The sequence below is a fragment of the Lepidochelys kempii genome, chromosome 10, assembly GCF_965140285.1.
Source record: "Lepidochelys kempii isolate rLepKem1 chromosome 10, rLepKem1.hap1, whole genome shotgun sequence".
Taxonomy (NCBI): Eukaryota; Metazoa; Chordata; order Testudines; family Cheloniidae; genus Lepidochelys; species Lepidochelys kempii.
In genome coordinates, this window is record NC_136389.1 from 48,014,178 (window position 1) to 48,025,610 (window position 11,433).

At 50.9% G+C, this 11,433-nt stretch overlaps 1 protein-coding gene across 1 annotated transcript; it reads left to right on the forward strand.

Annotated features, from left to right (window-relative positions):
• The first annotated feature begins 3,803 nt into the window (after positions 1-3,803).
• On the forward strand, positions 3,804-7,094 carry LOC140917925 (zona pellucida sperm-binding protein 3). Its single transcript, XM_073361454.2, has 9 exons — positions 3,804-4,290; positions 4,941-5,059; positions 5,140-5,243; positions 5,317-5,494; positions 5,575-5,695; positions 5,796-5,887; positions 5,976-6,121; positions 6,245-6,370; positions 6,915-7,094. Exons 1-9 carry the CDS (start codon positions 3,877-3,879, stop codon positions 7,019-7,021), a joined length of 1,407 nt encoding a protein of 468 aa, XP_073217555.2. The 5' UTR covers positions 3,804-3,876; the 3' UTR covers positions 7,022-7,094.
• The last annotated feature ends 4,339 nt before the right edge of the window (positions 7,095-11,433 follow it).

Sequence of the window (11,433 nt, forward strand, 5' to 3'; positions counted from 1 at the left end):
CTTGAGTCTGGTCAGTGCTGACTTCTTAATGGGTGGGAGTGATGCTTTCTGTGCTGTGGGGGTAACTCAACCAGCTGGTCTCCTCATGAACTGACACTGCAGTGATTACTATTCACACAGTGGGGGGATGAGGGCAGAGTTAGCCTCTCTCCTGGCAACAGAGTTGAGCTGTTAATGTGAAATGTTGGCAGTGCTGTCCTGAGCTGCTTGGGATCTAACACCTGCTACCTGTAGTCCTTCTCCAAACAAAAGCAGTCTGCCTTAATTTGCAGGGGGAGTCATGGCTGGAAGTCACTGGTGACAACAGCTAGAGGCAGCCAGAATGCTGAGAACAGATCTAACAGCAGGCCTATCCTAGATAGAAAGGTATAAATTCCACCTCGAGGGGAGACACCCACGCTATAACTAGTGTGGCTGTGGAGTGGGAGGGGCTCCCTGCCTCCCTATGTACCAGGGTATCACTGTCAGGGCAACTAGCCCCTCACAATACCCCACTCAACCATTTTATTTTAAAGTTGGCAAGCTCAACAGCCAAGTGCAGATAAGCTTCCTCCAGCTGGAATTTACACCTGGTCAAGTCTAGGGTAGCATTATTACTAAGGAGAACAAGCTACCAGTGGACCAAACTCATCCCTGGTATAACTTCGGTGGCCAGGTATTAGTCATAGTCCTGGCCCTGCGGTGGTTCAGTAGGGCTTGGCTTATTTATACAGTGGCCCAGCCAACATCACTTAAACAACCTCCTGCACTATCTTGGTCAGAAAACTCTGCTGCATGACACCCCTTACAGTGTGGGGAAGGGACGCTGCAGCTGGCCTCTGATGACCTCTGTAGCCAGCATCCTCCATCCAACCTGCCTTGCTGTAGAAAAGTCCTGGTACAGTAAAAAGAAAAGATGTACTAGTGGCACCTTTAGAGACTAACCAGTTTATCTGAGCATCGAATGCATCCGAGGAAGTGAGCTGTAGCTCACGAAAGCTTATGCTCAAATAAATTAGCTAGTCTCTAAGGTGCCACTAGTACTCATTTTCCTTTTGCAACTACAGACTAACACGGCTGCTACTCTGAAACCTGGTACAGTAAAAACTCCCTTGGAAGGAAAACTGCAAATGCAGGGGACAGAGCAGGCCTGGGGGGGGGGGTGGGGGGGAAGGGGTGCATAGAGAGCAGGACCACTGAGGGCACCAGTAATGCTAGGGTGGAGGATGCCAGCAGCTAAGATGCATGTTCCTATCTGACAAGATGTGGAATAGGAAATAATCCCATGTGCCTCCTAAACATCTTCATAGGGCTGTGCTGCTGTGGGGAAAACTATGGCCTTGTCTACAGTGAACACTTGTGCTGAAATGTAACTCCCCTGCAATGGCAACATCATAAAACCATCGCAGGGAGTGGTGTAGCACTTCTGTCCATGTAGTTAGGATGATGGAGTGTCTGGGTAGATACTGTTCCATACATCAGCTGTTCTTGTCAATTTTGTGGCTCCAGGGGAGCCATGAAACTAACAAGAAAGCCAGTTCCCCAGCCTGGCTGCTATTCTGGCTTGGGCTGCTACCTGGGGTCCCCACTGGGAGCCCTACTGCCCCCCAGAGTCCCTGCCAGGAGTACAGCAGCCAGCTAGACTCCAGCTGTGGATCTCTCTGCTGGAAGCAAGAAGCCCCAGGTACCTGCCCTCCTGGCTGGGAGCACAGAGGCAAGAACTGTTCATGGTGGGTGGGAGGCACAGGGAGCGGGAGGTGCTGATGGGCAAGGCCCGCTGGAAGGCAGGAGGCACTGGGTTGCCAGTGGGTGCTCAGCACCCACCATTTTTTTTCCCATGGGTGCTCCAGCCCCAGAGCACCCATGGAGTCGGCACCTGTGATGACACAAGATGCAGGGAGGAATTTTATCCCTATTTTACACCTGTGGAAATTGAGACATAGAGAGGCTGTGACATGGTCGTGGTCCCCCAAGAATATGGCAGCAGAACTAGAAGTTGAACCCTGAGCTGGGGAGTCCAAAGCCAGTGCTTCAACCACCAGAACACACCTCAAGGTCATCAGCGGGGTTCTGCACACATACTGCCCTCAAAAGAGCAGAGCTGGCTCTAGCCGCTGACCGTCCCTCTGTTCTCCCAACCTTCCCACGCCTGGTGCTGCAGAGATACTGACTGCTCAGCTGCCTCTAGGACAACTTTAACCTTCCCCCCATTCCTTAAGCTTTCAACCCAGCCCTTTGTTCCACTCTAGACAGCTCCCTGCCCCTAACATCCCTCCACTATGACTGCATTTATCTATCCAAACCTGCAGTTAGGGAGGGGTCATGTAATCATCCCCATCTCTCACAGGGGAACTGAGGCACGCTGACAAAGGGCCAGAATTAGTGGCCACCTATCTAAATTCCCATGTAAGTGATTTTGAAAAAAAAAATGCAAAATTTGGTTTTAAAGAGAAATTTAGCTGCGGCCTTCACTGAACTGGCTACAGAGAATTTCTATCAGGTGGAACCATAAAATGCCCAACCATGATCGGCATCCAATTTAACGCAGGCCCTTTAGAACCAGCCCGTGGCCCTCTGCCCATTCAGCTAATCCACCGTATAAGTGGACTGTTCAACGGTTGGTTAGACAGCAGCAGAGTCAGGCTGCTTGTGTCAGGAATGGAAGTGTTCTCTAGTGGTTAGAACCGTGGCTACAGACAGGACAACCAACCACATGCTTTGGATGTTCGCTTCAATAGACAGCCTGGCTCAGTGGATGACACTCAGGTCTGCCATATTAATGAGCTAGATATAAATGTGACCTTTCCCAAGAGGACCATTGTGCAGCCTCTTGGTGACGTTACCTATAAAACAGGGGAGAATGAGACCTGTCTCCCCTAGTGCATGCGGAGGAAGCTAGTCAAGTATAAATACACATAAATATGAACAGCCATCGCTGGAAGCAACAAATCTTGAACTTACAGTCTCCTGGGCCCAGTTCTTCCAAGGTATTTAGGCTCCTAAATTCCATTGAGCCTAACTACCTATGAGGAGCTGGGTCATGGTTCCTAGCCCAGTGCCCTGTCCCCTGGTTGAAAGAGGAATCCTGTGTTTATCTGTGCATACAGGCACAGCATGCATGGCTCACAGAAAACCCCTGGGCTCTTCCCCAGGACCAGAAATAAAACAGAAGGATTTTGGATAGGCTAAGTTTTGGGACTTGTTCTTTGGACTGGACCTTAGCCTTCAGCAGGGGTAGCCCAACGATCTCCGTTTCACGGGGATCCCTCCCTGATCATTTCTTAGCTGTGCAAAAATATCATGATTAGATTGTTCCAACAGCATACTCAAAATTTAAAAGTAGGCCACTTGGGAGAGCTGTGGCTGGCAAACCCTTTGGTCAAATGAACTCAAGTTGGCATCCCAAAATGCACCTCAGCCGCTGAACTAGATTGCCAGTTTGGGAGCTGATCTGACTATCGACACCAAGTTCAGATAAGAGGCAAAATTCAGAGACCAGGAATTTAAACAGAGAGTGGGTTTCAAACGTAACCATGATGCAGCGATCACTGCTCCATAATAAAAATCCCCTTTGGAATTGAGTATCAGCATTGCAGACTCTGCACAGCTGATGTTTCACATCCACGACAAAATGTGTCAGATTTAATTGAATGAAACCTCACAGGAATCTCCCAGAATACAACTGATGAACTGACCAACAGGTGGAGCTGATTCCCATTGGTCCTCCCATTTCCCTGCTCCAGGGATGGGTAGTGGATGTGATTGGGCCCCAGCTGCTTGCAGTCTAGGGGAGGGTGTTCATTACCTGGAGCAGCTGTGAACTGGCTTTAGGTGCAGGGTATAAAAGGCCCACAGCAGCAGATTCTCCCCATACTGGGTTTGCTACTGGTAGGCAGGATGGGGTACAGAGGTAGCCTGGGCTTTGCTCTTCTGTGCTGGGTGGTCAGTGGGGTGACCTGTTACAATCCCTGGGATTTCTCTAGGATTGACTCAGCCGTCTGGAGACCCACCCCCAGAGCTGAGCCCCCTCAACGACAAGCCCATGTGCCTTCTCTTGCCCAGCCCTCCCCCTGGGCTCGGGTTGATGCTTCCCAGCTCAGGGCTGTGTCCCTGCTGCAGCCTGTCACAGTGCAGTGTGAGGAGGCTCAGATGGTGATCACTGTGCACAGGGATCTGTTTGGCACGGGGAGACTGATCAAAGCTGCTGACCTGAGCCTTGGCCAGGCCACCTGCAGGTACACATCCCTTAATGCTGCAGAGAACACTGTGACCTTTTCAGCTGGGCTCCATGAATGTGGCAGCACCTTGCAGGTAAGGCAGCTTCATAGAAACCAGGAGCTTCCTATTTGTGGGATTAAAAAGGGGTAACAGTGCAGCACAGGGTCTTGGCTCAGTTACTGAGCCGCTAGCTATTTCTTGGAGGGGAGGGTGTCTTTTCCCCTTAGTCTTCAGTCTCCTTACAGTTAAGAACTATTTCATGTCTTTATGCTCCAAAAGGAGGTTTAAGAGCATGCATGGGGAGTGAGCCATGGTGGCTCTGTCAGATTTCACAAGTGGACCCTTGTGCTCAGTCCAAGCCAGGGACTTTTACTGCCAGGAAAGCCCAGTTTGGCTCACTGAATTCTGTGAGCTCCCCAAACCCTGTAGATGGGAAGGAGGCAGCTGAATGTGTTTCTGTACTCTGCTAGCGCAGTAACTTGAGAAGTGGAGTGAGATGTGTTTTACATGGGGGGGGGCAGTCACTGTATGGCACATACCTCAGAACAGGCACAGAGGAAACTCGTGAATAGTCATGCGATGGGGGGCACTACCATAGCTCCAGTATTTCGATGGCTGCTCAGCAGAATGAGCACAGGAACTACTTGTTGGAAGACATGCCCGCTTCCTGGAGAACTGTCTTAAATTCTCAGCTCTCAGCTGAACTACTTGCCCTTAATCTGTCCAATGTCCCCTCCTTCCAGATGACCCCAGACTCCCTGGTTTACAGCACAAGCCTGAACTATAACCCCACCCCTGCCAGCAACCCAGTGATCCTGAGAACCAATCCAGCTGTGATTCCCATTGAGTGTCACTACCCCAGGTGAGAGTCTGAGATGCTCAGATCCCCTCTCTCCCCTTCTGGAATCTGGCTCAGTGACTGAGGTTTGCTCCTCCTCCCAGGAAGGACAATGTGAGCAGTAAAGCCATCAAGCCAACATGGGTTCCCTTCAGCTCCACCCTGTCTGCTGAGGAGAGGCTGGATTTCTCCCTGCACCTGATGAATGGTAGGTGGAAGGTCCCTTCAGGGGAGCTGAGCCCTGTCCTGTCTGTCCTGCTCACTGTCAACTTGCCTTCCAGATGACTGGAGTGCTGAGAGACCCTCCAATGGATTCCAGCTGGGGGAGGTCATGCATATCCAAGCTGATGTCAGCACTGGGAACCATGTGGCTTTGAGGCTCTTTGTGGACAGCTGTGTGGCCACCCTGAGCCCAGACAGGGACTCCTCTCCCCGCTATGCTGTCATTGACTTCAATGGGTAAGAGCTGGGAGCCCTTTCTAGTCTAGAATCTACCTCAAGTCTGTGGGGATCTTACTAACCAGAGTTCTTGTGTGTAGGTGCCTGGTGGATGGGAGATCAGATGACACCACCTCGGCCTTCATATCCCCCAGGCCCAGGCAGGACTCACTGCAGTTCATGGTGGATGTGTTCAGGTTTGCAGGAGATGCCAGGAACTTGGTGAGAGCCCACATTTCTGCTCCAAGTCGATTTCCCCAGGCTAAGCAGCTGTTAGGGTCCCCTGGGATGGTCCTAACCCCTCTTCCCAATTCCCTTCCAGATCTACATCACCTGTCATCTGAAAGTCACTGCAGCTGAGCAAGCCCCAGATGCCTTGAACAAGGCTTGTTCCTTCAACAAAGCAGGCAACATGTGAGTAGCCTAGAACCCCATCAGGGGAGTGACAGGCAGCCTAGAACAGAACTCTTCACTGTAGATGACTGTTCCTGTTCTGTTCCAGCTGGTCTCCAGTGGAAGGCATCCGAGACATCTGCAGGTGCTGTGAGACTGGGAACTGCGCATTCCTTGGAGGACAGTCTGGGAGAGGCAGCCCTCTGGACAGATGGTCAGGGAGGCGCTTCCAGAGAGATGTGGCCTCCAGGCATGGTAGGTTCTGTGCCCACTTCACCTGGGAAGATGTCTGGCTTACTCCAGCAGACTGTTCCTGGGGGATCTTCCACCCAAAATGGGATGGATTGGTTTTCTAGTAGTGCTTCTCTCCCAATACAGGTGAGCCCTTGGTGAGGGAAGCTGAGGCTGATGTTGTGGTAGGACCCATGATCATCTTGGATACTGATCAAGGATCAAGGGATCTCTCAGTTGCTCAAATGGAAGCAGAGAAGGCAGCATCAGAGGGTAACTAGTTCTAATGAACAAGTCTCATGGTGCCTCTATTGTCACTACTAATCTACATTAGGTTTGCTGGGAAAAGATGCACTAAAAGATGGAAGAAATGAGTTTTACAAAGTCAGTTGTAAGAATCCCTTAGTCCAAGGAGGGAGTGTTAATAATGAGTCAACAAGACTCAAGAAGGGCTCCTTGTTGAGAGGGTCCAACCAGAGCCAGTCAAACATAGGACTGTCAGCCACCGTAGCCTGGGCTTATCTGCTGGGACACCAGTTGTGTGACCTGAGACCTGCAACCTATTATCCAGTGGGATTTATAAAGAGGTGCTGATCTCCTGCTCCAGCCACTTCTAGTAGACAAACTCCAATATGTATGGCTATAAAAGACTTCAAAAAACACAGCCCTACAATACAGCTCAAAGAAAAAATCCCCCATTTTATTAACTGTGGCCTTGACTCATGTACCCAGCGAGTGCCTGGTAGATTTTTGGAGAGGAGAGGTTGCTGGAGAAGCAACTAGCTGCAGTTTTAACCATGTGTCCTTCCTCTTGTAGGATTCTCTTCTACAGCTGGTCTGATCTCAGTGGCAGCTGCCATTGCACTGGCCTTTATTACTCTGGGGATACTCGTATACAGAAGATGCAGCCATTCCAGTGCCTGAGCAGTCACAGGCCTTTTTACCTTCTGTCTAATGTAAATAAACCCCAATGACCTGATTCTGGTCTGTGACGTATTAATGGGCAAGGGAGATGCCTTCCCTTCTGTGGGGAAGGAAATGGTGTGGTTGATGCACCAACCACATTATGGACACACCCACGGGGCTGCATGGGGAGAGATCATGTGAAGGTGAAGAAAGCAGAGATTGCTGCCTTCAGGCTCCCAGAGGCAAATGGCAGGGGGATTTCCCTCCACCTGAACTGTCCATCTGGCACCTGTAACTATTACAGGGCTCTTGCAGTAGAGAGAACACACATCCCCCAGCCACTGCGCCCTCTAAGTGAAACAGATGCCATGAGGGAGTTCCTACTGACTCCATGACTGGCTTTAGGTGATGCTCTAGGGCAAGGGTTTTTAAACTTCATTGCACTGTAATCCCCGTTGTCCAACTACTGCCCTGGTCCAGGGGGTCAAACCCCCATGGCTTACCCTGGGGAGCAGGGGCTGTAACCTGAGCCCCACTGCCTAGGGCAAAAGACTGACCTGCCAAACAGGGCTGAAGCCCTTGTGCTTTGGCCCTGGGCACTGGGGCTCAGTCGGCAACTTTAGTTTGAGCCAGTCTAACACAGCCTTGGCAAACCCATTAAAATGGGGTGGTGACCCACTTTGGGATCCTAGCCTGCAGTTTATCCGGGGCTCTATCTAGTTCTCTACAGTGGTAGAGACAACACAGCCAACCCTTCTCTAGGACAGGATGTCACTTCTTCAACATCTGCCCTTTAGCTGTGTGGGGAGCAGATCCAAGACCAGGGTTGCACAAATAAACCTCCTCAGCAGGCCAGAGGAGAGCAAAGGGAGCAGCAGCGTGTATGTTCCCAGAACAAGCTCTCTGCCGGAGTGGTTATTCACCCTCTCCCGTGTGATGCTGCAGTGGGGCAGGAGCAGCCTCTTTCCTCCAACACATGCAGCTCTCTGAGCAGGGGCCCTTGGAGGCTTGCTGTGCACCTGCAAGTGGAAGGGACTCTGAGCGAGTAAGGTCCTGACAGGGACTGTCTAAGGTCAGAGCGCCTCATCTACAGTGTCCAATGACTCCCCCAATGCCCTGGGAGGTAGGGGAATGCTGACCACCTTTCATACAAGGGGGGAAAAGACAGGGTTATTAAGTGAGGTTGCCCAGGAAGGCTTTGGCACAATGTGGAATTTAACCTTGGTCTCTTGCATGCCAAGGTGGTGTCTCAACCATCAGACCATGTCTCTCAATGCTTTTCAGCCCATATTCCCAAAGTCCCTCTGTTCTTGAAGGGACCCCTCTGACTAGCTGAGATCCAGCCCTCAAGCCGGAGGTACATTTCCCCCTGCCTCTGGCACAACTCCAGCCCTTCCTCTAAAATATGGGTCCTCTAGTTGGGAAGCTCCAAGACCCTGACATCCTTCAAATCCCCCTCCTTTCTCTGCACTCAGCTTGTTTCTCTCCCTCCCAAATATTGTTGGCTGTATCGAAACAAAGAGCAGGAATCATTCCTGTCCTCATTTCACAGAGGAGACTCTAAGGTTCAGTGCTGCTAAGCCAAAATTAGTGGCCAGTTCCCAAACTAAGAGGAGTTGGTGCTGCATGAGGGGCGTGGATTCAATGCCTGGAGGTGCTGCAGCTGGTAGAGCTGTCAGGCCCTGACCTGCCAGTTTTCTGGCTTTCTCGCGTGCCTTGAAGAGGGGATGCCAAAATCTGATTTTTAAATAGAAATTTCACTACAACCTTCACTAAACTGGGAAAAGAGCAATTCCATCATGTGGTGCCAAAATTACACCCCTGGGACTCACCTGGTTTGGACACAGTCCTCTGCTCCTTGACCTAACCTTTCTGTCAGTGGGCTTCACAGCTGCTTGGCAGAGAATCAGGATTCCTGGGTTCTTGACCCAGCTCTGGAAGGAGACTGTGGTCTCGTGCTTAGCACAGGGAATGTAACCGACTGCATTCACTCCATGCATTCATTTCAGACAGCAGCACGGCTGTGACTGGGGTCATCTGGAGAGACCTAGGTTTTATTTCTAGCTTACCCAGGGAGAACATGATGTAACTTCTCAGTTAGCTTAGCTCTAAGATGCCAGAGCATGAGAGCTGCCTTGCCCTGGAATAGGGCTATGAAACCTTAATCTGTTATTAGCACTGCAGGAACAAATACGTATTTGGCAGAGGGTACTGGGAGGCACAGGGACTCTCTGGGTTCACCAGAAGAATGACATGTAAGGTCTCTAATGAAAACCCGAGTCACACAGGTCATCATAACCATTGTGAGATGTAGGTATGGGAAGTATGCAAGGAGCACTGAAAATGAGGTTCTGTAGGCCTTGTAGATGAAGCAGGCCTCTCAAAGGTAGTGGGTCTTGAGACAAAATCCTGCAGACAGGAGGGGTGGGCAATGCTTTTCTTCATGGTGGACCATTGTGTGTTGTATGTCATGCAATGTCTAAGACAAATGCCAATGAGGAGCTGGCAGAGACTTCAGACAGAAACTAACAGGAAGAAGTCAATATTGGAGGGGGAACCCTATCTACTGATAAACATCAAAGGTGCCTGCTGGAATATTTGAGGGGCAAAAAGACATCCTAACATCAGGTGCCTAGGAAGTAAACTAACAGCGAGTTGGCATCATGAATAAGGGGTTTCAGCCAGGCTTGGCTGCAAATGCTGAAGGGAACTTGGGTGAGACGCTTTCCAGATTGGAGGATAAATCTCCTTTTACTTTAGATTAGAGCTGAAGTGCTGTGTGTGATACAAGAGAACTGAGCTAATGCCAAACTGGTGAATGAGGATGCGCTGTTCCTTTGGAAACAGAGCATCTGGGATTTCTCTGGGTATCCAGTGATTGGGGTTGAACCACAGAGGGGCCCACTTTGAAGGGACTTGAAGCCTGGGGCGCATTAATTGTTATCCTGCCAGGCAAAACACAGGGCTGGGCTATCCCAGAGAAGAATGCTTGAGGCGCTGATGGGCTGGTTGCATTGGGGAGCTAAAACCCAGCTGGCACAGGCAAGGCTCCTTCATACAGGAGGCTGGTGGCAACTAGGTTGCCGCACAGCCCTGGCTGCCCTGAGAAGTGTCACAGTCCCTATCCCAGGAATCTCAGTTTCACATGGATCCTCCCTCCAGGACAGGCCCTCTCTTCGCTTTGAGAAACAAGCCATTCTGGGGAGGGGAGATATGGGGGCAGATGTGGGTACACGTTGGGGAAAACAATTCAACCCAACAAACTCCACCCCAACCCTGGAAGGAGAACACCAGTTCTGGAACTCATCTGACGAGTTATGCGGATATTAGAGAGGACACAAATTTCCCCTTGAACAGATTTTAGTTTCACACTTATCCACAGTGGAGCACTTGATGGGCCAGACTGAGAGAACAAGTGACCAGGAATGCGGCTGTAGCCCGGTGGGAGGTGGAAGCACTGGGGTCTGGTCCCTCTTTCATCATTTATCCACAACAGAACAGCTTGAATGGGAAAGTAGGAGGAAGCCCAACATCAGAATGTCCCCTAGCTCAGTGGTTCAAGCATTCTTCTGAGAGATGGGAGACCCCTGTTCACGTCCTTTCTCTCCCCTCAGCAGAGAGGGGGAATGAAACCTGGGTCTCCCACATTCCAGGTGAATGCTCTAACCGCTGGGCTAAAAGATCCGAGGAGGACACCGCGTCCTGCTCCAGTGCAATTGTGAACGGGGTCAACATGGGCAAGCAGCACAGCTAGTGAATTGGGCTCCACATGAAACATAGGCAACTAAATGCCTAACTTCCCCTAGCTCATGGACAGCTCTGGCCTTAGGTGGGAGACAGGTGCCCAGACTCCCAGAGGGAGGCAGCTGGGCATGTGCCCAGAGGCTGAGACACGGGCACCAGGGACCTTTATAGTGTAAAAACTTCGGTGCTGCTGAATTTGGACACCTACAGAGTTCGCTATATGGTTTGTATCAGAGGGGAGTGGGTGGGTCTGATGAAGAGGGTATTCACCCACGAAAGCTTATGCTCCAATACCTCTGTTAGTCTATAAGGTGCCTCAGGACTCTTTGCCGCTGTGTGATTTGTGGATCACAGTGGAGCCAAACCCAGGATTTACAGGCCTAAATTGGGGATTGAGGGGCCTGGGTCCCTTTGTGGTGGAGCCCACCCTTAGCCTTCCATTGAACGAAACAGGGCAGGAATTTTCCAAACTGCAGCTGATGTACTGACCAACAGGTGGAGCTGATTCCCATTGGCCCTCCTATTTCCCTGGTTCAGGGCATGGGCACTGGGCATGATTGGGCCCCGGTTACCTGCAGATTAGGGGAGGGTGTTAATTACCTGGGACAGCTGTCACCTGGCTCTGAGTCACGGTATAAAGCCCCAGAGCAGCAGTTTCCCTCCATACTGGATTTGCTGCAAGCAGG

What these genes read in the sequence shown, in the direction of transcription:
- LOC140917925 (XM_073361454.2), top strand. Translation starts at nt 3,877, where the DNA reads ATGGGGTACAGAGGTAGCCTGGGCTTTGCTCTTCTGTGCTGGGTGGTC. An exon ending in GCTGTCATTGACTTCAATGG is followed by an intron (nt 5,495 to 5,574) that starts GTAAGAGCTGGG and finishes TCTTGTGTGTAG; the next exon opens with GTGCCTGGTGGATGGGAGAT. An exon ending in CAGGAGATGCCAGGAACTTG is followed by an intron (nt 5,696 to 5,795) that starts GTGAGAGCCCAC and finishes ATTCCCTTCCAG; the next exon opens with ATCTACATCACCTGTCATCT.